The following is a 24,148-nucleotide window of genomic DNA, read 5'->3' as shown; positions in this document are numbered from 1 at the left end:
GGACGTCATTACCGGAGGAACCGGCTACTGATCTTGATTGATCACCTGTCAGTCGTGACGTCTAAAGTCGCAGAAGCGGACGATAGAAGTGTGAAAGAATTAACTAGGCAAGCAAAAGTATATACAAAATCCTGCCCCAGATATCGTGACGGCTTGATGGACGGCATTTCGAATCTCGAGTGGTACGTCAGATATTTTTATTCCAAGGTGATCTCTGAATTGATATTCCAGCTCTTCTTTTCATCAGATAAAAATCACCGCTCTTGGTGACATTCTTCGAGTGGTATGCAGTACGCTCTAGAGCAACTCCTGAGATACTTATAGAACGTTGCTTTCAAGTCGAGAGCAAATGTTGAGGCCAATTTTCTGTACAGGTTGTATTTGGCGAACACGTCCCTGTGTCCGACACTTCAAAAAAGATCATATGCGCACCATGCCATGAGGCGAGAGCGCAACACACAGCCATACGCCATATCTTCACATTTTCTCAGTTTATTTCTAGCATGGACAATTAAAACAGGCAACTCAAACGCATCTACATAAAGAAAATCAATCATGAAGACATCCCTCCATCTTTCCTTCAAATATATCCGCAGCTTTTCCTCTCATCTCACTGCTTAAGATACTTCCAGCCGATGTCTTCCTGGACCCGCTCAAGCAGTCAGTGACACCTAGTAGATCTTCACGTTGCCCAGGGTGAAGTGCACGGGGTTGAGGCTCGCCTGGTGAGCGCTCACAGCGCGAGTGACGGGTACCGCGCGGAGGGTGTTGAAAGTGATGGGGATGGCGCGCACTGGCGTGGCGCGAAGGTTGCTCACCGCGCTCACTGGACGCAGCGGCGCACGCTTCACGATGGCGGGCCTCAGGACCGCTGGCCTGAACGGCGCCGCCGCGGCCACGGCGGGCAAGTTCGCGGCCTTAGAATTGTAGAGGGCGTTCGCCGCCTCGTGAGACTTGGTGCCGGGCTCGTTGGTGTCCACCGTGACGCGGAATCCCTGGGCGTCGGCGATGTACTGGACGAGGCGGTAGAGTCCCGTCGGGTCGTTGATGCCGTACGAGCCCGTCTTGACGTTGCTGGCGTCGCCGTTCTCGCTCTGTGTCACCTTGGCGCCCGTCTTCTCGTCGGTATGCTCGTACGAGAAGCTGTACGGCGCTGGTGGCTGCATGCAGCAGGAGGCGGGTGATGGAAATGAAAAGGTGAAAACTTCCTTTCTTAGCTCTGCAATCAAGATTATTTGTGCACGACGAAGCGCCGTACATGTCCAAGCTAATTGTGGAGACAAGTTTCAAAAGTAAAGAGCCACAACGAGGACACTGAGGCACACATCTCGTTTAGAGCCTAGTAAGCCAAAGAAAAACGAAAAAGTTTTGTTTCTCAGCTGGTGCGCTATATAGACAACATTTGGTCTTTTCCTCTTGAAACAGGGCAAAAATAAAGGTGACTAGCCTATTTCGCGAAAACACGTTAGTCACTCCACCACATAGTACGAAATAAGAGCTTATTTGAGGTCCCTGCGCCTTCTGAAGCTTCAAGACAGGAGCATTCTATCAAGAAGAACACGTTTGCACAATCCATTGTGCGATGTGCTTAGTTAATATAAAAGGCAACGAAATGCGCAACCACGTCGCTAACTCCTTGACTTCATTAAATCAGCGAACATCTTTTCATTTATTTAACCATGCTCATGATCCATCATTACATACCCTTTGGTGCCCTGAGCCAACAAACATCGCTTAAAAAAAACGCTCTACTCACAGGATTCACTTGAGCGCTGACGCAAGCGACGAAGCAGAGAAATGCGACCTGTAACAGGTCAGAAAACGTCATCAGCCTGTTATATATGCGGGTCCCTCAACACTCGAGCTTACAATAAGCGGAAGCCTTTTTCATGGGTAGCTGTGTTGTTTTCTGCTAGTTCAAAAAGTTGAGGAGCGCAATACAGATATCTAAATTCCGTGTACGAAGAGCTTGTTAATAATATTCTTTCTTATTCCATTTTCATAAGAAGCAGTTACTAAGTAGTAATTCTTTCGTACTGACGCCTGGTAGGCATGGGTGCTTACTTCAAGGAGCCTGTGTAAGCCATTTAAAATATGTCAACGACGGTTTACTGTTGTCATCTTTACATCACAGCGGTAACAGATAATTCGTAACGACCCATAAGCGTTGCTTGATGAGGTGCACTTAATACTGACAATGCTTCCAGCATAGTTATTTTCCCCCCTCACGGAGCAAAGTTATATGACCTCAAAAGGCGAAATATATTCTCTTCTCACAAGCTGCGAAAAAGTCCGCGCGATTTAGGTAGTCGTCTCCGGATCGCGTTTCCCTCCAACTCACCTTCGTCCACATGGTTATTTTCTTCTTTCTGGCAATCCACTTGCAACGCTTCCGACTTGGCTATACCGCATTCGACGAGACCGATCCGTCGCTTATATACCCTCGTGCTGAAACCCCACCATTGATTTGCGGCTGGCGACCGCGTTATCGCCATCCATTGGTCGGCAGGCATCCGTTGGAGGTCAGGATGACCTATTCCGGCACGTGGTCACTTTCAACGATGCTTTTTATTCTTCAGTTGCTTCGTATTCGCAAGTAGCCAAGGGGACGCGCAAGTTAATGCGTTTTATTTTCTCCCAATTTGCTGATCAGAGGATTCAGTTATGTCACCAGCATGTATTTACACCAGCACCCGCATCGTTAACCTTGCGGCCGATAGCATCGCTGGGACCGAAAAAAAAATGAGGCTACCGGTGGTGCTTTGGTGTCGAGGAATTTTCTAAGCCAAAAGGTCGGCCGCACTTATGAGCGGTATCCATTTTAGCGCCAGCTTCCAGACGCGCTGGGCACGCGTCCGAAAGACCCGCATAAATGTTTTTCAAACACTTGTACCCATCGCCGTGCGCCCGACCGCATCTTGTTTTGGTCCGCAAATTTTGTTTCGGTGACCGGTTGTGAGGAGGAGCTGTTATTTGTATTTCCGACTTCGGCTGTCTAGTGTCCGACATTCTTATGCACTGTCTGAGACGACTAACTGTTTTGCAAGTATTATTTAGCACCTGGTGTCAAACTCTGCTTCGGATGAAAGGTCACCCATCTGTCTGGCAGCCAAACGATGGGGGCATGCTCTTTGCCGACTGCGGACCTTGTGTACTAGAGATGACCTCCCTTGCTTATCTAGAACTGAAAACCTCTGCTTCACTCCCCACTGTCTCGCGTCTGTGAACGTCTTCCCATTCAGGGAAAGTGCATGGATTATGAAGCGGTGCATCACTACTACCTGATTTTGCAAGATCCGGAATACCTTCCGTTCATGGTGGTAGTGGAAATGTTTCTATTACAGATAGCTGTTAACCGCTTGGCATGAATTCACCACAGATATTTTATAAAAGCGCATTTCTTGGGTCAAGCACTAGTTTCGTTTTTTGATTTCTGGTGCATATAGAGATTATTCGATATCTACTTTGCAGCTTGTTTGATCTGCTTCATTTCCGGTCATCTTCATTCTTCTATCATTTAAGGGGAGGGGGAGGCAGGAATGTCTTTGCATTAGTTCAACATTCGTTCCATGAAAGGAACTCAAATTTTCATGGCGATTTTCACGTCTGTTTCCTAAATTGAAGTTAAAAATACTGACCCTTTTGAACGTTGGTGAATTTTGTCGCCTTTTACTATTAATATGATATATTTGTGCAGTGCCTATTTGAGTTATAGCAACGAGGAATTTTCCTGATTTCTCGCACCTGGTCCTTCGTTGTAAACAACAAAAAAATATGACTAGTCGAGTAGGCATTTTCAAGTCATTTTTATGTTCTGCTGGCGTAGATTTTATGCTGTCTACGAAGTTAATTCTTCCTTTGCAAACAAAAATTTTCAATAGAATTAGATAAATTTCGCTCGGCATGTTAAACGGTCCTGTATAAACATCTGCGAATGCAATCTCATATAAAAGTTTTTTTATGATAATAATAATAATAATAACATTAATAATTATTATTATTATTATTATTATTATTATTATTATTATTATTATTATTATTATTATTATTATTATTATTATTATTATTATTATTATTATTATTATTATTATTATTATTATTATTATTGGTTTTGGGGGAAGGAAATGGCGCAGTATCCGTCTCATATATCGTTGGACACCTGAACCGCGCCACAAGGAAAGTGATAAAGGGGGGAGTGAGAGAAGAAAGGAAGAAAGAGGTGCCGTAGTGGAGGGCTCCGGAATAATTTCGACCACCTGGTCATCTTTACCGTACACCGACATCGCACAGCACATGCGCGCCTTAGCGTTTCGCCTCCATCGAAACACGGCCGCCGCGGTCGGGTTCGAACCTGTGTGCTCCACCGGATCAGTAGCCGAGCGCCCTAACCCCTGAGCCACCGCGGAGGGTTGATTTTTCTCCACTTCCTGCTTTCAGCATAGGACACAAATTCTGGCTTTGTGTGAATCGGGGAGCTTTTCATCTGTTGCCATAGGAAATAGTAGTATTAATAAACTTTCTCTTCTTTCGCGGTTTGGCAAAAAAAGCGAAGAACCGTCGTCTTCGCAACGAAATCAAAAATGTCAAAAAAAAAACTAAAACGTCAGAAACGCTGCAAAAACTAGGGTTCATGAACGCAAGTAAAAGTGCTGACGGCCGCAAACTGGCATAAAGAAATGCATTCCTTAGCATTTCTTTCTTTCCACTTTGCAGCCCTAGTTTGGCCATTGAACTGTGCAAAAACATACTCGGTATATTTTAATGTTTATGAAAACAAAGCAAGCTTATGAACTTTTATAAACATTAAATACTTCCTCAAGCACGTACGTTTTTGCGAGAGAACGGGCGCAGGTGGCACGATTTTAAATGCCTTCTAGTACTCCTTTGACGTTGTCATTTTTAAAATAGATTCTTAAAGAACGCTGTCATTTTTTTAATATTAAAACCCAGAATTACTTTCCGGCCAATTTTACCCCCTATCCCCGCAAAACAGTTTCTTATTACACAAGGTAGATACTTAAGCGGCGTCAAATATAGACTTCTTAGTAGGAACTCTTCAAAATGAGCACAATTTCACTGCTGAGACGACTCCGTGCATTAAGGTGCAGCCGCCCATAGGCATCGGAAACATAACGGCTGTAAGGTTTCGCATATTTCCCATGTTTGCTTTTGTTAGCCGAAACAAGCAACAATGTCACTCTTAACAAGCACTTTCTTTATTGCCGTGTAGTATTATCTTGCTTATGAAAACTCACAGCCACTACAGCTGAACCTAGCCCTACCTGCACCGTAAATTAGCCTAACTAGTGACAATCAAGCATACCTCATTCGACATTGTTAGCACTATAAGATTACAAGCAATAGATTGAAGGAACCAATAACGCAGCTAGAGGGCCAATAAATATTATTCCACACCGCTCTTTGGAGGTCGGCCTCCACGCCTCCAGATTAAGGTATTTAGAGTTTAACGTCTCAGACTTACCCGTGGTGAGTAAGAGAATATACGCCTTATTGAATGGCTCTCTATTATTTTTGATAACTATAGGTTCTTTAACGTGATCTCACGTCACACAATACGCGGGCGCTTTGCGTTTCGCTGACATCGAAACGCGGCCGCAGCGGCCGGGATCGAACCCGCGTCCTCGGGCTCAGCAACTGATCGCCATTGCCACAAACCACCGCTGCGGCGAAACCGCGCCAAGTGCTGCTGTTGAGTGCTGGTAATTTTTATTATTACTGTAAACACAAAATCCTCAGGCATTAAATGCTCATAAGTTGTAGTTCAATATATTTATACTGCTCATGGGAAGCAGCTTATCAACAACTGTCATATAGTTTTACAGCCTCCGCTATAGCAATGCTGCGCATAACCGGTTTTTCACACACGCCTGACTGCACTGATTCCATCTCTCCATCATTTATAGGTGTGTCTGAGGACAGCCTAGTGCATAGATCTCCTTAAAAAAGCGCTTCGTTCAGCGCATTTCGCTTGTTTGTTGTTGTCTTCCAAAATATTATGCCATTTGAACTAAGAGATATCGCACTTCATCTTTTCGTTCCTGAAAATTGCACATTCTTCGGTCACTGTTTCCTCTTCTGTGCAGTAGACACTTGGCGTAGGCGGGTAAACGTATAACGACATGTGCGCATCACTAATGCGAAAAGGACAGCGCAACCTGCTGAAATGAACTTCGGTACTTCAGGTTCAAAATTTAATGCATCTTGACTGACGATCCCCATAACGATCACCCCTTGATTCCTTTCCTGTACAAGGCTAAGCCGACGGCAATACGTTTTTAGTGACTCTTTTTATGACCTGCAAAACAGCGCTACGGCCATCTCGCTCTGTGAAGAGTCAACTGATTTCACTGGCTAAGAAATACGGTAAGGTACTCAGCATATATAAAGAAATGGTTTATTTTGCGGGCAATTCAAGGCTAAAAACATTTAACTTCAGAATCTAGTATATTGATATTCACGAGCTTTTTTCAGTCACAGCCTTGTGCAGAAACATGCATCTAACCTTCTAGCACTCCCCAACAATATTTTTTTTTCATTTAAATTAGTTCCTAACAATTCATCTGAGGTTCTTCACGCTGCAGGGCTTTGGTGTGTTTTTTTTTGTTTCTCCTCCAAAAATGGTTTTGTTAGAGGGGCTTCTGTTAACACTAAGACTAACACCAGAACCAGTGGTTCTAATTGCAGCTACTAAAGCTCTGCAGCTCCTAACACTCAGGGAACACGCTGCATTCATTTTCCACGCGCTTTTATTATTGATATTGCTTAACATGTGACTCTAAAAACATCTACTAAAGATTGTGGTGGTATTTTTCACTACATTAATTACTGCTTCCACCGCCATGATAGTTTTCAGAATGATGCCGCCAAGTATAAAAGCAATGCTCTCCTTTCAAGACAAAAATCTGCTGTCGAGGTTTTAGGTAATTTTCATGAAATCGATACTGAACTTCGAGAGCGTAAAAAGTGAAGATGTTTACCACAAAACACTAAGCGGCGCTCTAGTAGCTGTGGCCACGATATTGATTCAGTGAAAAAAAGGAGTATCTGAACAAAGATGTTGACCACATGTTCGTTGACTCCATAAAACAGGGAAATGCGCTCCTGACTAAACACATTTAGTGCCCGCTAGGCAAGGTCTGCCTGGAATTCAAGAAGTCTAGTGCAGAAAGTCGTGACCAACACCGACGTAAAAAATGCCGACGCAAGGTGTAGGTAGAACCTGAACCTAAACGGTAGACGCAAGCGGCTGACCTCTTCAGCTCAGTTGGCACTCCACAAACCTTTCTCGCAAAACAAGCGTAAAGATCACAACGCGTGCAGTTGCTTTCGCGTGATTATTCTTGTGAAAGTCAGTAATCACAACTGTAGCTTTCTCAGGGACCAGACATGCGCGAAGCCTCCCGCAATGTTTTTGCATATTTACTTATAACAGAAAGGTCGCATCCAGGCTTTTAGTCAAGTTACCAGTTCAGTTTCGTTCAGTTCAACGTTCTAGCTATTTACAATTTCTCCACCCAGATACACCAAAAGAAGAGCGCGGGAGGCTAAAGTGCGGCATAAGCGGTCATTTATGAGCGTCATTTTTAAGGTCATATGTTTGAACCTTGAGGTCAGAAAACAGCAACATCAAAAATTGTGTCTTGTTTGTTCCTTTATTTGAAGTGTACTATGAGAATAGGCGAACGTCTCGCATTACTTATTTAAAAGTACCGTCGTTACGCATATGACCCTGAGCCTCAAAACACGCGAAAGCACTGTATAATCTAGGCCACTCCGCTTCTTGAACAGCGCATGCAGGAACGAGGCGCTGAGATGCCTGCGTACCCTCCTTTTGCCTTTCTTGCGATACTTGAGAGGCAGGAGCAATTTAAGAGCGTCACTGGTGTTACCTGTCGGGTTCTAAAAAGAAAAACTTTATCATTGCGTTTAGCTAGACAGCCTTTGTGGTATTTTTGTTTCTGTGAAACGAAGTTTTGTTGTTTCTTTATTCCGTTTCCACAAAACACACACTCTTGTTAAATGAGTGGACGCCGAATTAAATTTTTTGCACTCCGACATGAAAAAAATCCGTTGGGCTGACAAATCAGCTGGACCGAATGGGCGCGTAATCGAGGTTAATGATGAGCTTCTCCTTTGTTTCATACTACGGACACTCACCGTTCACTTCGGCTTCATTCTCAAACTACTCACTTCTTGTCCGTCATTTGAAAAGTGCCCTATACCTTTTTATTTCCTACATAACAGTCTCGTTTGACATAATGTAGATCCCGCATTTTTGCATTTCCCGCCGCTTAATTCACTATCGAGGATGTCATAGCTTTCATTATCTGGGCTTAAGATAAAACACTTGGGAATCTAGTAGTGATTAACAACGAATCTATATTTCGGAACGCCTGGAACCGAACTCACGCAAAAAGAAAGTTTTTACCCGGTTAATGTGTTTGTTCGCATTTGCATGCATTTTCCGCGCATATGGGTGACAATATTTTTTACTCACATTGGATCTGTTGAAAAAACACTTTTAGCAAAGTGTTGAAATAATCTCATTTAGCTTTTATAAGCATATTAAAAAGTTTTTCCTCGGAAAGCAATTTTTTTCCCACACCCCCGAATGAAAGAGAAATCAAAATCATCAAAAAGAAAGAAATCAAAAAGCATAAAAATGCTCCCCCAACTTAATGCTCAGAAATGCTCAGCAACAAGCAATAGCACAACTGAATGAATACGCTTGCTAATCACGTCGAGTGAATCCATCGAGAGAAGATTAAGTACGCGCCGAAATATTAGAACATGCATGTTTTCCACAGACCCAAATTACAATATTTTTTACGTATTCTGCGCAGCCAACATAGAGTGCGAGAACGCGGGGATAATTACGTGTCCAGCATGCGCAACGCCCAGAACACGTGTACGGTAGTTCATAATTCTAGAAGTAAGGAACGTTCTTCACCTGGCAAAAGCTGCGTGTGGAAAACGCGCGGAAGACTAGTCTGAAGTTTTCCGCCTAGTAAAATAGAGTCGAAAGCAGCGATAATAGGTGGAAAGCTTGAAAGGTAGGACTTCAATTTTTGCGTAAGAAGCGGCAGGGCGTTCCCTGGCTAGTGCATGAACCCATTAGCGTGTTCTCTGGTTATGAGGTAATTTGTTCTCCGGAGTGTAGTAAATCGCCTTAAGATATCTGCACCTTGACCAACCTTCTTTTCTTGCTAATACAGAAAGAAGCTTGTGCTTCCATAAAGTCTAATGATTTACTTTTTTTATCACTTACGCCACTAATCTTTTTTGTTCTAAGGCGCTCGAATGTTGCCCGCCACAGGTTTCAATCCTATTTAATTTCGTCAGGGTCTTCTTAATCGCTTGAAATAAATAAGTTTACAAGTACTTTTTATTCCGAAGAGTCCATTTTATACGTAAATCGTAAAGAAGAATACATTTTGCTAAGGCTTTGCATTCACTAAAAAAGGAGATAGGTTTAGTCTGTCACAGCTTTTTTTTTTTCAGACCTTTCACTACCTCAGAAGCCCTTCCAACTGTCATAAAGGCGCACCAGTGAATAGGAACAGGTACACTCATTGAAACGATCTTCAGTAGTGACGGCTGACTAGAGCCGTCACTTTTGGAGGTGAGCTGTGGTATATTGTTTTTCGAAGATCTCCAAGGCAGGACGATAGGTCCAGGTGCTGCTCCTATTTTTTCGATGCATTATGATAAGGTCTGTTTCTTGTCTTAGGATGATCTTGTTGTCGTAGGATTATTTGGCCTGAATGTTTTTTTTCTTTAACAGTTGCTCGATTACTGAGTCGGCTGAAAAATTTATAGCTTGCAGGCTCCATTGAGTTCTCTTTGAAACCGTTTTTCAACGTCGTTAGAGGGCTTTGCTCACTGGTGCCTGCATATGTCACGTTCGCACTAAAGGACTCGATAATATAGGCGTGTGTTATGATCCATGACTTATTTGTTGCAAGGAAACAAGATAAGCTTCTTGCTCCTATACAGGTCTATTCACGTAGGTGTTCGAAAAAAATAGCATAAGTGCAACTGTGAGCGCTCAAGGAGCAGCATTTCAATGGCAAGCAACCAATATGTAGCGAAATACTTCTTTAAGAAAACGGCAAATTCATGCATTCTTTAAAAAAATTTTAATAAGCCCCGCCTTTAGTTCGAGTACCGAACCATGTGACCGTGCACACCAATTAAACTCAATTCAATAAGCAGCTTGCGTAGATGGAAACCACTTTTATTAGACGAAAAAGAAATCTTCCAGGGTGGTCCCCTACTGGTCCAGCAGTCCACAGGATTGTGCTTCGCATAAAGCCTGATCCACCAGCCATTTTCGGCCGGTGGGCTGAGTGTGCCGTAAAGCAGCCTCCCTGGAAGAATGATTGCGATTGGGGATGGGGGTATTGCCTGCGGGCAAGGACATTCCCAAAGGTAGTGGAAAAGTGTGGAGCTGGTCACAGTCCAGGCTTACACGGTAGGGAAAAATTCTGAACTGCCTTTAACTGCACGAGAAAACCTTCCTTGGGCTTCTGAAGCCTCGCGAACCGAAAGAAAAAAGATGCCGCCCCCGTCTGGAAGATGTTTATGTAACGAGCGTTAGCTGTTTTGTTTACTAGAATTGATATGAATGAGATTAAAGTCAGGTACACCATTGGAAGTACAAATTTGACATCTTAGGTTTATAAGTGAGGTCTTCAATCAATAACGAATTGAATATATCAGTGATGTCCCCAACCAATCACCAATTGGGTTGCTATATCGATTTACTATGGCGGCCGCCACCTTGAATTCCTCGGACTTGGATAATTTCGCGCCGAAGGGAGGTGGTAGCACACCCCGAGAAACCGAGAAATGCGATGAGTAAAAGCTAACGCTCTTTAAAAAATCTCGTGGATTGTAGGTCATTGCCGGTCATATCAGTGGAAACCGAAGAGAGAGTCACGGAGAGGCAAAATCAAGGCCTTAGGCGGATTTTGGCCCAGCCTAAAGCATTTAATGCAAGTATGACGACAAGCTACAAGAGAGCGCAACACGTTGTTCAGTTCAGATAAGAGGTAGAAAGAGAAAGGAAAGCACTAATGCGAGGCGGATAACCGCAGAGGATGCTGTCGAGGGCTTGTATTCGCGCACGTATGCGAGCTCGAACGAAAGAAGAAAAAGCAAAAACTAATACGTGCAACGACAGAAGACGTCCCAAGGTGGAAACTTCGCGGCAACGGGTACTCGCAACGAAACCGCAAAGTAATGCCCCGGGGAATGGCGGCATAAATGAAATTGGCGCCACTTAGAAACGCGCTACATCTATTAAGGGACTGGGAGAAGGAACGTAGCTGGAATCTCTCCCCTGGCGATGCCGTATAGGGTCGTCCTTGAACCATAAATAAAGAAATGCTCGCCCGGCGGGAGCCAGACAGGCTGCGGCACGAAACTGGGTCCGAGATGGTATACGTGCTGAGAGATCGAAATGTTTGCCTCACTCTCGGACGAGTCTTGCAGGAGCCGTAGCGGTCTCCTGGCGAGCGACGGCCGATCGTAGCCTCTTGAGAAGAGGAAACGTGTCGCAAGCTCGACTGGCCTTCGGAAACGGGATGCGCACTGTACGCAATGCTCAATCTGCTATCTCGGGCACTGCGGCTCCGCGGGTGCAGGCCCAAGAAGGTCTCACGAGCGAGTGGACGTTTTGCGGGCACTCCCTTTTCGTGGGCGTATCGTTATGTGGCCTCTCGGCTCTAGAGGTGAAGGCGCGCTATATCGAACGCATCTTACACAGCGTCCTTAGCACCCACCTGCATTAACAGTCTTGGGTCCGGGATCCTCTTTGAATTTTTTTCTTCTGCGCGGAATATAAATTTGGCAGCCGTTGAAGCTGTCATTGAGCGAAAGACTGTGCCCCCCAAAGAGAAAAAACCCCTATAAGTCCGAACGAGCAGTGCTTTAGCAGGCTTTGCACATTACTGTGCTTTGTTTCTTCTTTCCTGGGGAAATTTGTAGCTGAAAAGAGAAGTTAAGAATCCTGAATGCTCAGAATGTCATCTTGTTGCACTACGAGGCTGTGCAACTTCTCTTATCCAACTCGCTAATAATTAAAGTTTAATTCCACCAATCACTCCTTTTTTTTGTTCCAACTGTGTCTTAAACAGCAAGTGTACTTTAAGGCACTGCACAAATATCGTGTTACAGGGGAAGGTACTTAGTCAATATCAGCTTTATTAAGTTGCGCAGACTCCCAAGCGGGAGTGAGGCGTAAATTATAAAATAGTCATTCAAGACAACGCTGAAGAGCATAGCGCATGGCTTGCGTGACGACCAGATAAGAGGTATGGTCTACCTTAACTCTAAATAATTCTTTCATGTTTACTTTAACTAGCTAATCATTAATACTTTTCTTCGCTTTCTTCTGTTTATTTTGCAGCACGTGTGGTGCTTTCTTTTTTTTTCCGAAATAGCGATTCATGTATGTGCTTTAATAAGAATTTTGATAATAGTCTTCAAGGCGCCTCTTCATGCTCGAAAAAAAAATACGTTCTAATTAACATCCAGCATTTTATAGTCCTTAAAATGTTAAGAATTGTGCCGCAGAGTGACTGTGTTTTACAAGTGCACGTTAAATTCCGAGAACCCGCATCGTTTAAGTTCTATTGTCTATGTTGCAAGCAAAAATTCGTCAACCCCGTCAAAATTTATCAGATAACTTAATTCACGTGTAGTGACTAGCTCTATCACGATAATTATAGTGGCCTGTAAACCAGCGAGAAGGTTTGAAGCGTTTCAGGTAAGAATGCGAAACGTTCTGTCTGCTGGCCCTATCCTTATTTACTACTCTCACAATTTCTCGCCTACATGGAATCAAACTGAGCATAACTGATACGAACCAAGACAGGCAACCTTGGAGAAGGCCCCAGCACACTTCCGCAATTGGCGCGGAAACGTTCACTTTTGACGATGTGTCCAGGAGTATCAACGCCTACTGTGCCCCAGGAGGCACGCCCAAAGCAGCCGTGCGCTGCAACTTGGCCCCAAAACTCTCACGCGTGCCCTCCTAAACGACCTTTCAGGTCAAACCGAAAGTGCCTGCAGTTTCTCCATTTTTTTCTTTTACATTCATTTTTGGGGCTGGGCGCCGAAAGTGGCTTCGCCGAGGCAGACATGCAGATTTTTTTAGGCGGCGCGAGGTGGAACCCCGACGACCACCCTCTCACGCTCGGGTCCGTCTTTCCTCGTAAGCACCGCAAGCCTGCGCGTGTGTCTCTCGCGCCCCGTTCAACGCGTGTGACCATATGTGCGCCGCCGCCGGGAAATGGTGGCTAATTCATGCACATGTCGGTAGGCGCCTTTGGCGTCATGAAATAGAAAGTAGGGCGACGTTCCTACCCCAAGACACCACGACGCATCCCCGCTATATAAGCGCGCGAATTCCTGTTGACAGCGGGCTTTTTCTCAACCATTCCAAAAGCGCGCCCGGTGTGGGACCTCCAGAGGATATACGCGACGAGCGGACGCCGACTGCCTCGCACACCGATACTCGCTAGAAGTCAACCTTCGTGTCACCGCGGTTACAGCACCCACAAAGGAAACAGCCATGGTATTTCAGGTGAGGTTGTGCGGAAAGACCGGGGGCGAAGCCACTGCCCAGAAGTGTTGTTGTCCTTACTTTGGTCCCTTCTTTTCTATTTGTTTGTTTTCGAGGTATCGAAATGCCTCTAGAGCAGCTCGTTTCTATATATATAGATATATACGAAGCGTAGCGCTAAGAAGCGCCCAATAAGGAAACAAAACGCCAGCGTGGGAATGATACGGAATGGACCGCTCCTTCGTAGTGCCACAGCTTCCTGATGTCCGCAAATGGTCGCAAGCTGATTGCATGGGAGGGGCGTGGTAACGTGGCACGGATGAGGAGCGTTAGATTCCGCGAGAAAAGCTGTTTCCTCAAACGTTGCTTCGACAGCGCAGCAGAGGCCCGTGCTTTGCGTAACCGGGGGAAACGTGTCGCAGCCCTCATCGTACACTGCCAGGGTTTCCCTCATTGACTGGAAGTTTCCATGTCCTCGGTGCAACTAATCACTCTCACTTGGTGCACCTCACGAAGACAACTGACGCTTTCCTGGAGCGCTGACTTCATCGCCTTTCAAAGTCCAAACATCATACCTCTTAATCGCATTCCGCAGATATATATATTTTATTTTGTGGGCGATGATAGCAGATCACGCTCTATTTGTACAGCCCGATTCTCATAATTCTTTGTACATAATTCTATGTGTAACCTAAAACAAATCGGTAACAAAAGGGCACAACTACTGTCGAGGACACTTCTTAAATTTCATTCCGCTTGCTTCTTTACGTTATAGTAGGTTCATGTTAACGTCAATCTCACTGCGCGTGCTCAGGGCTGCATCCATAATCGTTTCTTTTCAGTCCCGCAGTAACCGCGCTAAACGTTCATGTGGAAGAGCTCTAGTCTTCATTAACTTTAAAGACGGTGACGAGATGAGATGGTGCATTGTGACAATTTCGAGCATCTAGGACTCTATCAGAAGCACGTGTTCAGTGACTATCAATTTTAGGTCAGTGAACATCACTGCTTTTAGCCGTTTGCTTTGATTTATACCAACTTATCTGACTGGTAGACAGAAATGCGCGCACACGGAGACCCTGAAGAATGAAAGGAGAATTGCCGTTTGAAGAGCGTTGTATAATGCTGCACACTTATCACTGAAAACTGTTGTACATTCCTCCGTAGCGGTTTCGATGAAGTTCCAGGCTGCATCTCGCTTCTTCAGTATATTATTTGCAAGATTTAACACTCCTGTTTGGCCAAGAATCTATACAAAATTTGCTCTTCACTAGAGTGTCTTCTAGCTTCAGCACCAAAGCAAAAATTTAATTTCGGAAGAATAAAGGCCTATACGTATGACAAACGTACAATTACAAGCACAAAGCAGAAACAATTACAGTAGACGTTGGTTAAAATAATTTATTTGCTTCTGGTTTTCTGATCGCATTTTCGATAAACTAAACAGTGAATCATATTTAGATAGTTTACCTAACATCCCAGTTGCCTAACATTCTTCTACAAGATTACAAAATAAAACCAACAAAGCAGAGCAGAACCAAGTCAAACGTTCTACTTTTAAGAGACAGCTGATTTTAATCCACGTGTTTGCTTACGTTCCCTAATGCATTCAAGTTTACCTTGGTACCAAGGTTTGATATCTGAAACCAACTCTTGGACCCCTTTTCACGTGCGCATATTTCTTGAAAAAGTCTCCCTCTCACACATCTAACACAGTAGGAAAAAAATTTACTGCACCAAACTTCCTGAGTAGCCTGCAGATTTAGACCATGTTTATCAGTCCCAGCCCGTGCGTATGCAGACCCAAAATACGTCACCGCGCTGTAGAGACGCGATTTTGGCATATCAAACCATGTTGAACCAAGAACTCGTTTTAATCTAAAACATGTGGCAAAGCGCTACCCGCGACACTCTTCCCAAATGTCGTTATGGCGACAGCTAGTATGTCGTTCGAGGCGGATTTCGAGATAAGACATGGACACCGTGCTCCCGTATATTCTTTGCAACGTGGCCAGTCGTGCGTGTCGTTCCATAGTCAAGGATGATCCCTTTATGCGCTGGACACCCGCTTGGGCTGGAAAGCCGAGCGTGTTTTCATCTATCTCACCTGTATGTGGGTCGCAACTTCGAATAACTAAGATGCCGGTGAGAATGAAGCGCCATTACAACAAATTAAGTCACGAGAAGGCGGTAATCAATGCCAAAAAAAATATCTCTTATGCTGGTGCATTTGGTTTTGTTCTTTCAAGTTTTTTTTTTTTCTAACGAAACGCTCAACCAACGCACGAGCTCCAGCGTGCAGCATGTGACACTTACAAATTGTACCTTCGTGCCTTACTTCAAATCTCCACCCGAATGTTGTCGCTAGTTTGGCAAGGACGAAAGGTGGCTTAAGTTTGCGGCACGTGCTTTTGCGTAATTTTTAACCTGTTGATTTCATGTAGGTGCGTAGGTGAGCCAATTTCAAGGCTTTTTCATGTCAGATTGTCACCTTGAATACTAATTTGAGCCAACTGATAATAAACGGGATGCTCTCTAGCCAGAGTGAACGAGGCAGAGAATTTGAGGCCAAGAGCGCACATAACGGCGACAGATGTGGTCACTTGCCTTCGTTTTGGTAATGTATGTAGGCCATAATACATGCAAGTTACGATAACAGAAAGCATATTTAAGTGCTGTTGCTTTCATATTAGTCTGCGCTGCAGTAAGCCATTTGAAGAAAAACATTCTTTATATTCTTAGCACGTCACAGAAAGATTGCAGTTCTCACATGTACGAGCATAAGAAGTGACTACGGCATGTGGCTCCGAAAGAAACAAATACGGCCAGCTCGCGAGATTTAACACTCCTAAATTAACTGTTGCTACACGTCTATAAAACCCCTTCTATACAGCTGTAGTGGCCCGTAATGACAGGTTTCAAGGCAATAAAAACGCTAGGTTTAATGGAAATTCAGCAGATTCAGTCAACGCTGAAAAAATAATTGATTTTCATTTTGCATCCAACGGTGTCACGCTCACTGCAGGAGCATGAATGGTGAATGCCTTTCGCACGCATATTTCACTGAAGAGGAACAATAAAATAAGCACGCTGGTTTTATAACAACTAGGTGCCGGTTGCTACGACACTTGAGTGTCGATATTGGCAATTTATGGACACTTCACAGCAACATACGAAACGAGAGTCCCAAAGGTGGCAGACTGGGCATGTTGGTGATTCATAATGGAAATGTACAGCGCAAATACAGACAAGGACACAAGAAAGAATGACATGGAACACACGAGCGCTCGTGTGTTCCATGTCATTCTTTCTTGTGTCCTTGTCTGTATTTGCGCTCTACATTTTTATTATTGAGAGTCCAAAGTATAATTACAGCCTACAGTGAACGAGATCGCAAGCGTGCAGACATTGCACAACGAAGAGCTAGGTGTGTTGTGTTGGTAGTACGCATGCAGGCAAACTAACCATCACATGAGAGAACACGTAAATGTTTCGCCACACTGACGCACTGGTCTCTGTGGACCTGAAAAGTTATTTTTAATGAAAATTATAACAATCTTCCTTTTCGACTACACAGATTAAATTTCGCTGCTATAGTGATGATATTTCTTGCACTAGAACCGTCATACAAATACTTCAGTCCAAGCCTCTACAACTCGATCATGTCTTTCTTTCAGTTGCTCCTGATTGCCGCCGCCGCCAGCACGGCCATCGCCGGCTATGCCCGGCCCGCACTAGCTGCTCCCGCGGTCGCCGCACCCGTCGTCGCAGCACCGGCTCCGGCAGCTGTCCTTGTGCAGGTGAGTGGAGTCGCCAGATTAGAGGAAGCGTCACCGCCATCATAGGCCACGTTGAGCCTAGCTCAGGTACATGCATCCCCCAGTGACAAATTACATCGGTTTTGCGGTCACAATATACAAGCTAAGTTCTCCGTGCAAGGTGCAAACCACGATTTTATTTCGAAGGAAAAGATTATCTTTATGTTTCTTTCTACCTCCCTCATTTTCAAAGGGTCAAAACTGATTATCTAAAATGATGTCATAGTGAAGAATTTAATAAAATGTACAATTTCCACCTTCACTGGGCTTGCGTACGCCATACGGTTGCTGTACATTTTGTTTTGCATAGTTTTTTTCCCCATCGAGGATATTCATAACGGCAGTGTGCTCTCCTGACGCTCGCTCTGCTAGCCACAGCCTCAACGCAGCCGAGATTGGACGTTTCCTGCTGCGCAGGAAATGTGAGCAGTAGTGTTCGTCACTCACAATGCGCTGATGTGAAAAATATCAACAGCACCCTTTGCGTTTCATCACTTTCCAGACAGCGCATTTCTTGCAATTCCATAGCCGTAAATGTGTATTTTAAGTGAGACTCGAAATGAGGCCAAATAATGGTCATTTGATAGCCACTTACGTTCTCATATGTTTCTATCATTCGCCTTTTCAGCCAAACATTATTTACAGCGGGCTACATGGAGGCTTGTATTTCTCGCCTCCACGTCAGTAAACTCCTTCTCTTGCAGCCATTAAAAACCAATATTTGTCTTGCGCACTGTGTTCTCCGTGATCGATTCCCTATCGGGGGTTTCTCCCTTCCCAGCCTCCGCACCCGTACAGCTTCGGGTACGACTCCAAGGACGAATTCGGCACCCACCAGTACAGGAATGAAGTGAGCGACGTGGCTAACCAGAAACGTGGAAACTACGGCTACAAAGACGCCGTAGGCGTCTTCAGGCAGGTCGACTACGTGGCCGACGCGGCGGGTTTCCGGGCCAACGTGTACACTAACGAGCCCGGCACTGCTCCTTCGGCGCCAGCAGCGGCCGCCTACACCTCGCCGGCGGCTGCCGTGGCCGCTCCCGCGCCTGTAGCCGCTGCCGTACCCGTGGCACGACCGGCCGTACCCGCCGCTCCCCTGGTGGCCGCTGCGCCGCTTCGGCCCTTTGTCAGGCCAGCCCCGGTTGCCGCCGCTCCGGCTCCTCTGTTCTACGGCCCAGCTCCCGTTGCCAACGCCTTCCCAGCTCCGGCGGCCTTCCCAGCACCGGCCGTGTTCCATGCACCGGCACCGGCTGTCTTCGCGCACCCGTACGCGGCAGCGACTCCAGTCGTCCACTCGGCGGCGCCAGTGCTCCCGGCTCCAGTCGTACACGCCGCGGCCCCGGTGCTGCCGCCGCCGCCGCCACCTGTCTACGGAGTGCGGCCAGCGGCGGTCGCCCTCACGGCCCCAGCGCCCGCTCCCCTCGTTGCCGGTGGACAGTATTTCCACTACTACTGATAGATCGTCTCAGGTGTCCTGGATGAATCACACGTCAATCACATCACACCATCAATCGTGTAGTACGAAGTCGAAAGCAGGCTGCCCGTGCGCAAAACTTCGAAGTGGTGCCAACTTTCTGGACTTGCTCCACCGCTCTCGCATAGCGGATCGGAAAAATGAGACGCTGAGCAATTATCCGCCGCGGTATGTATAAAATGAGATATCTTGGGACACATTTAGGTCTTTAGGAATATTGGAGCGCTGCATCAGGATGCGCGTGTTTAGCAAAAGGCGTAATTGACATTCTGCATCGGGAAGGTGAAAGCCATCTACCATCCGTGCACGTAGAAAAGAAGAAAGCGCCGTACCACATTTTCTTAGATAGCTTCGAACGTTACAGAGAGCTGCCATGTAGCTAGTGTGAATATGAGAAAGCCTTTCGAGAGTCCATCACAGTGAGGTTTCGCTCCTCATGCCCCTATAGTGGAACTATTCGCAGGGGTGGGGGGGTGCCTGAAGAAGAACATGTTCAAGGCTTGAGGGTTGATTCCAGATGTCTTCTGGAGTGGGTTTCTCAATGTTGCAGAAGTTCTAGTTAGTGTCATCTCTTCTCTGAAGCCTGAAAAGTTCGGCTTGCAGAAAACCAGTTATGAAGATAGAAGAGCGCAATCTCCCCTTTATGGCCACTACACGCTGAGGAGTAAATAGAGGCTATTGGTCAATTCTCGTTGCACAGACCACATTCGGTGTATCTGGTGTTGACATTTATTTTCGTTCAGCAGTCAGTAATGGGCTCGACGCCCAGAAAAGCGACTAAATGAGGCAAACTTCTCAGCGTGTCTCACTAAACTGTAATTTCTAGATGTGACGACAACAGTGTAAGAGTTTTTTTCTTCTTCTCAGTGCTTCGTGTAGTCTGGTGCTGTCCGAAGCTTTCACCGCTAAAGAATTGTTGTTAGAAACAGTACTTGCATCAGCCATCTATAGTTATGAACATAAATCTACAAAGATTCTTCCAAGTAGTGCATCGCATTCCTTATGTTGGGGGTTGGACATATTATCTTTGTGTTAGTTTCGGGCACTGTCGTCTAGTCTAACACCCTCCACTCAGTGATAAAAAACTTCATGATTGCATTGTTATCATATTCTTTCACAGCGTATAACAACTCCATTCGTAGTGAAATCATAAGTTCGTTGTCTTGAAAGTACTCTTGTCACTGGCATACCGCAGTCATTCATTAAAAAGCCATGCAAAATGAATGGTTTTCTCTCTCGCTGCTACCAGTGTGTGTTTTCCGTTGCCACATAAAGCGCAGATTGTTCGAATCTTCAAAGTACAGTCGCTGGATGAAGCATTTACGCATTCACGCTTATTCCTTTCTATATATGTGTGCAAAGTATGTATTTTTGCTCAATGTAATAAAAAAACTGAAACCAAATATGTGTTTTTATGCCTTCTGTAAACCGTACACACATAAACATAAAATTAAACCGCACAGTGTAGCTAGTTGCCAGCACAGCTGCTTCCTTTCATTATCTACAAGTTCTAACTAGACAAGCGAGATGTGTTACTGTAGCAAAATAATTATCTTTTCTTTAGACATGTCTCCTAACATGCAATAACTCTCACATTAGACGTCAGCTATGAATAGCACAATGTCAACGTGCTTTTCGAAAAAACTCACGGCAATGGCCATAACCTTGTCCATAAAATGCCTTTAATATTAAAGGACAGATAAAACGAAGGTTTTAAAACGTCTTCAGATGGAAAGGATGCAGAAATTCCGGCATAATTTAAAAGACAGGTTGCGTTCAACATAAGAAATGTTTTATATTCATGTACGGAGTACGCAAGCGCATTTCGCTACACTGCGCCGCCGAATAGAAATCACGAAACTGCCAAAATAAGCCTAAGCAAAGGCAAGACGTCCAGAAAAAACCAGAGGCAAAATATTTCAACTCGCCCATCACAGGCAGAACACGTGCTGCAGCCGCTGCCTTGAACGATGACTCCACCTAGACAGCCTTCACGTTATCTGCGTGCGCGTTCTACGTGTTTATGTAATAAGTAGTTTTAGCTAGACGCATCTGCACGATGAACAGATTGACATATCAGTTATTTTCGTTTCACTGCATTCGTAATTCGAGGTTGTATGCGCAGGCATAGGCCTTTACAGGAAAAAGCACATGTCAAAACCAAAAAACTGTCTCCTTTTCACAAACAAAGTGATGCTTTGTAAAAATGTAAACACTTAATAAACGAAGTCGAAGGCGCATGCAGATGAATTTCAGGAGCTGTGCGCAAGTCTTACATATTGTAATGCTTGACTTGAGGGTTACAGATAAATTATTAATACAATTGGCTGCTTAATTTTTAGCCCATTATAACACAAAATTTCTAATACACCTGAATTTGTGGTGTAACCTAAACTGTTCTTCGGTCACAAAAGACACATGAAAACTTTTCACGAGACGCCTTTCTTCTGTCCTGTTTTCTGTGATTTCTTTGTTTTGTTATCTTTTCCATCAAATAGACCGAAACGAGAAAAGAGTCGCTAGATTGAATAACTTCAAATTCTTCATTAATTAATATCAATTCGACTCTCTGAGTGGTATTTACACAGTTAAAATATTTCTGGCTCGAGGACTTGACGTCTCTTCACTGTTGCTTGCGAAAGTTGATTACACAGGAGAGAGGCGGACATAGGCAGTGCGATAGAAGCTTCTGCGCTCACGCAAAGCTGCTTGAAGATAACGTTTCAACCAGTACCTGGTATTAGAAATACAAGCCAACCAATTGCTAGTAATATGGAAGGATTTAATGATTTTATCTTCATTGCTCGGCGCTAGCATCATAAAAGTTCAGGGATTAATTAACTTGGCGTGCCTGTCTAGGAATTCGAATAAATCTACACAAAAACACAACTACCTATATTTCTAAAGCAAGTACCTGAAATCCACTATGCGTCATTGAAGTGGTTATTATCTAATTAGGAGCGTGCACCCCCTTGCGCTATTCTCTCTTAGTGACACTTCCCTTATTTCTTCTGACTTCCAGCTTAGCTTTTTTTATTATTTACAGCATAAGCAAAGTTCATCTAGTCGGTTGTTTTCGTAGCCTTCAGAGCTGCGCGTCGTAAGTCAGGCGACCTGTCTTACGCTACTCGAAGTAGGCCACTCTCGCTAACGTATACCACGATGACATGTTGTGCTGCGTTGCTTGATTGTATCTGGTGTGTTAGGATCTCCTAACTCCCCAACCACGGCTGAGAGCCATCCCTCTCTTGTAATAAAGGTTTTATTAATTAATTCATTTACAGCTTAGAGGAAAAAATTATAAACCCAAAACGACAGTGAAGGTTTCCTTGAAATGTACCCTTAATCTTATGCAATTCTCTCTCTCCTATTTTAAACGTTATCTTTCTCTACCACTAAAATCATTTCGATCCAAATTTTTAATTACTTTCTGTTTGATTTAACGGTGCGTGAATCTTAATTCCGCCTGTTCCTAAGCATCCTTAGAAAGTCCATGTTCAGATGCATTAATACGACGCACTGCACTTCTCAACTTCAAGATTAAGATTACAAAAAAATATTGACAATTTAATCCTGTTTGTGAATGCATTGTATATGCGATAGCAGTTTTCCGCCCCATTGAATCTTTGCCACACAACGAAGAAGTCTATTGAGATCCACTGCAAAAGCATACCTTTTTAAACCAAGTCAGAAAGCTAGGAAGTTTTGCTAATCGTTTCCCGCTTAAGTCAACCAGAATGGAATAGAGCTCCTCGATATTACGCGGCAAAGCCTTGAGCATGGTTTCTGTCTCTATCGGATAATTAACAATCGTCCCCTTCACTCCGTACCGAACAAAGTTGCACAGGTGTCGGCGAACCTGCGTTAACGGGATTTGGGGGAGATCAGCCGTTCCACAACCGTACTTAACGGAAGAAAATTTATAGGTTTGGCAGCATATAAATATCCATCTGAATCCATCAATATCCATTGGAATCTGAACCTGGCAACGTTTAACGCTAGAACTTTAGCTAGTGAGGCTAGCCTAGCAGTGCTGTTCGAGGAACTAGCGGGAATTAAATGGGATGTGATAGGGCTTAGCGAAGTTAGGAGGACAGGTGAGGCGTATACAGTACTAAAGGACGGACACATACTGTGCTATCGCGGGTTACAGGATAGACGAGAACTAGGTGTGGGTTTCCTCATTAATAAGGATATAGCTGGCAACGTAGAGGAGTTCTACAGTATTAACGAGAGGGTAGCAGCTATAGTAATTAGGCTGAATAGGAGGTACAAGCTGAAAGTGGTGCAGGCCTACGCACCCACATCCAGCCATGATGACCAGGCCGTTGAAAGCTTCTATGAGGACGTAGAATCAGCAATGAATAAAGTAAAATCGCAGTACCCTGTACTGATGGGTGACTTCAATGCGAAGCTGGGCAAGAAGCAGGCTGACGACCACGCGGTAGGTGACTATGGGATAGGCTCTAGAAATAGCAGGGGAGAGTTATTAGTCGAATTCGCGGATAGAAATAATTTACGGATCATGAACACCTTCTTCCGCAAACGAGAAAACAGGAAGTGGACCTGGAAGAGCCCCAATGGTGAGATTAAAAATGAAATCGACTTCATACTATGCACTAAACCTGGCATCATTAAGGATGTGGCCGTCCTCGGAAGGGTGCGTTGCAGCGACCATAGAATGGTAAGGTCTAGAATTAGCTTAGACTTGAAGAGGGAACGGAAGAAGCTAGCGAAGAAGAAGACCATTAACGAGTTAGCCGTAAGAGGGAAAGCACAGGAGTTTAGGATAGCGCTGCAAAACAGATACTCGGCTTTAACTGAGGAAGATGATCTTGATGTTCATTCAATGCACGATAACCTGACATCAATAATTACGGAGTGCGCAGTAGAAGTAGGCGGTAGGACAGTTCGAAAAGATACCGGGAAGCTATCTCAGGTGACGAAAGATCTGATTAAGAAGCGCCAAAACATGAAGGCATCTAACACTACCGATAGAATAGAACTAACGGAGCTATCAAAGTTAATAAATAAGCGCAAGGTAGCCGACATAAGGAAGTTTAATATGGAGAGAATCGAGCATGCTATAAAGAACGGAGGTAGCCTAAAAACAGTGAAGAGGAAACTAGGCATAGGTAAAAACCAGATGTATGCATTAAGAGACAAGCAGGGCAATGTCATTAGCAATATGGATAAGATAGTTAACGTAGCCGAAGAGTTCTACACAGACCTGTACAGTAGCCAATGTAATCAGAGCGCTAATGA

At 44.6% G+C, this 24,148-nt stretch overlaps 2 protein-coding genes across 2 annotated transcripts; one reads left to right on the top strand and one right to left on the bottom strand.

Annotated features, from left to right (window-relative positions):
- Positions 1-460: 460 nt before the first annotated feature.
- Positions 461-2,421, bottom strand: LOC144123508 (uncharacterized). The gene is made up of 3 exons (XM_077656324.1): positions 2,342-2,421; positions 1,757-1,804; positions 461-1,160 (listed from the first exon to the last, which is right to left on the bottom strand). The coding sequence occupies exons 1-3, from the start codon at positions 2,351-2,353 to the stop codon at positions 672-674; spliced, it is 549 nt and encodes a 182-aa protein (XP_077512450.1). The 5' UTR covers positions 2,354-2,421; the 3' UTR covers positions 461-671.
- A 14,832-nt stretch (positions 2,422-17,253) lies between these two features.
- On the top strand, positions 17,254-18,865 carry LOC144124284 (uncharacterized). Its single transcript, XM_077656921.1, has 2 exons — positions 17,254-17,391; positions 18,191-18,865. Exons 1-2 carry the CDS (start codon positions 17,254-17,256, stop codon positions 18,863-18,865), a joined length of 813 nt encoding a protein of 270 aa, XP_077513047.1.
- The last annotated feature ends 5,283 nt before the right edge of the window (positions 18,866-24,148 follow it).

The sequence above is a fragment of the Amblyomma americanum genome, chromosome 3 (genome assembly GCF_052857255.1).
Source record: "Amblyomma americanum isolate KBUSLIRL-KWMA chromosome 3, ASM5285725v1, whole genome shotgun sequence".
Classification (NCBI taxonomy): Eukaryota; Metazoa; Arthropoda; class Arachnida; order Ixodida; family Ixodidae; genus Amblyomma; species Amblyomma americanum.
Note: the sequence above shows the minus strand (reverse complement) of the source record. Positions and strands in the feature narration are given on the sequence as shown.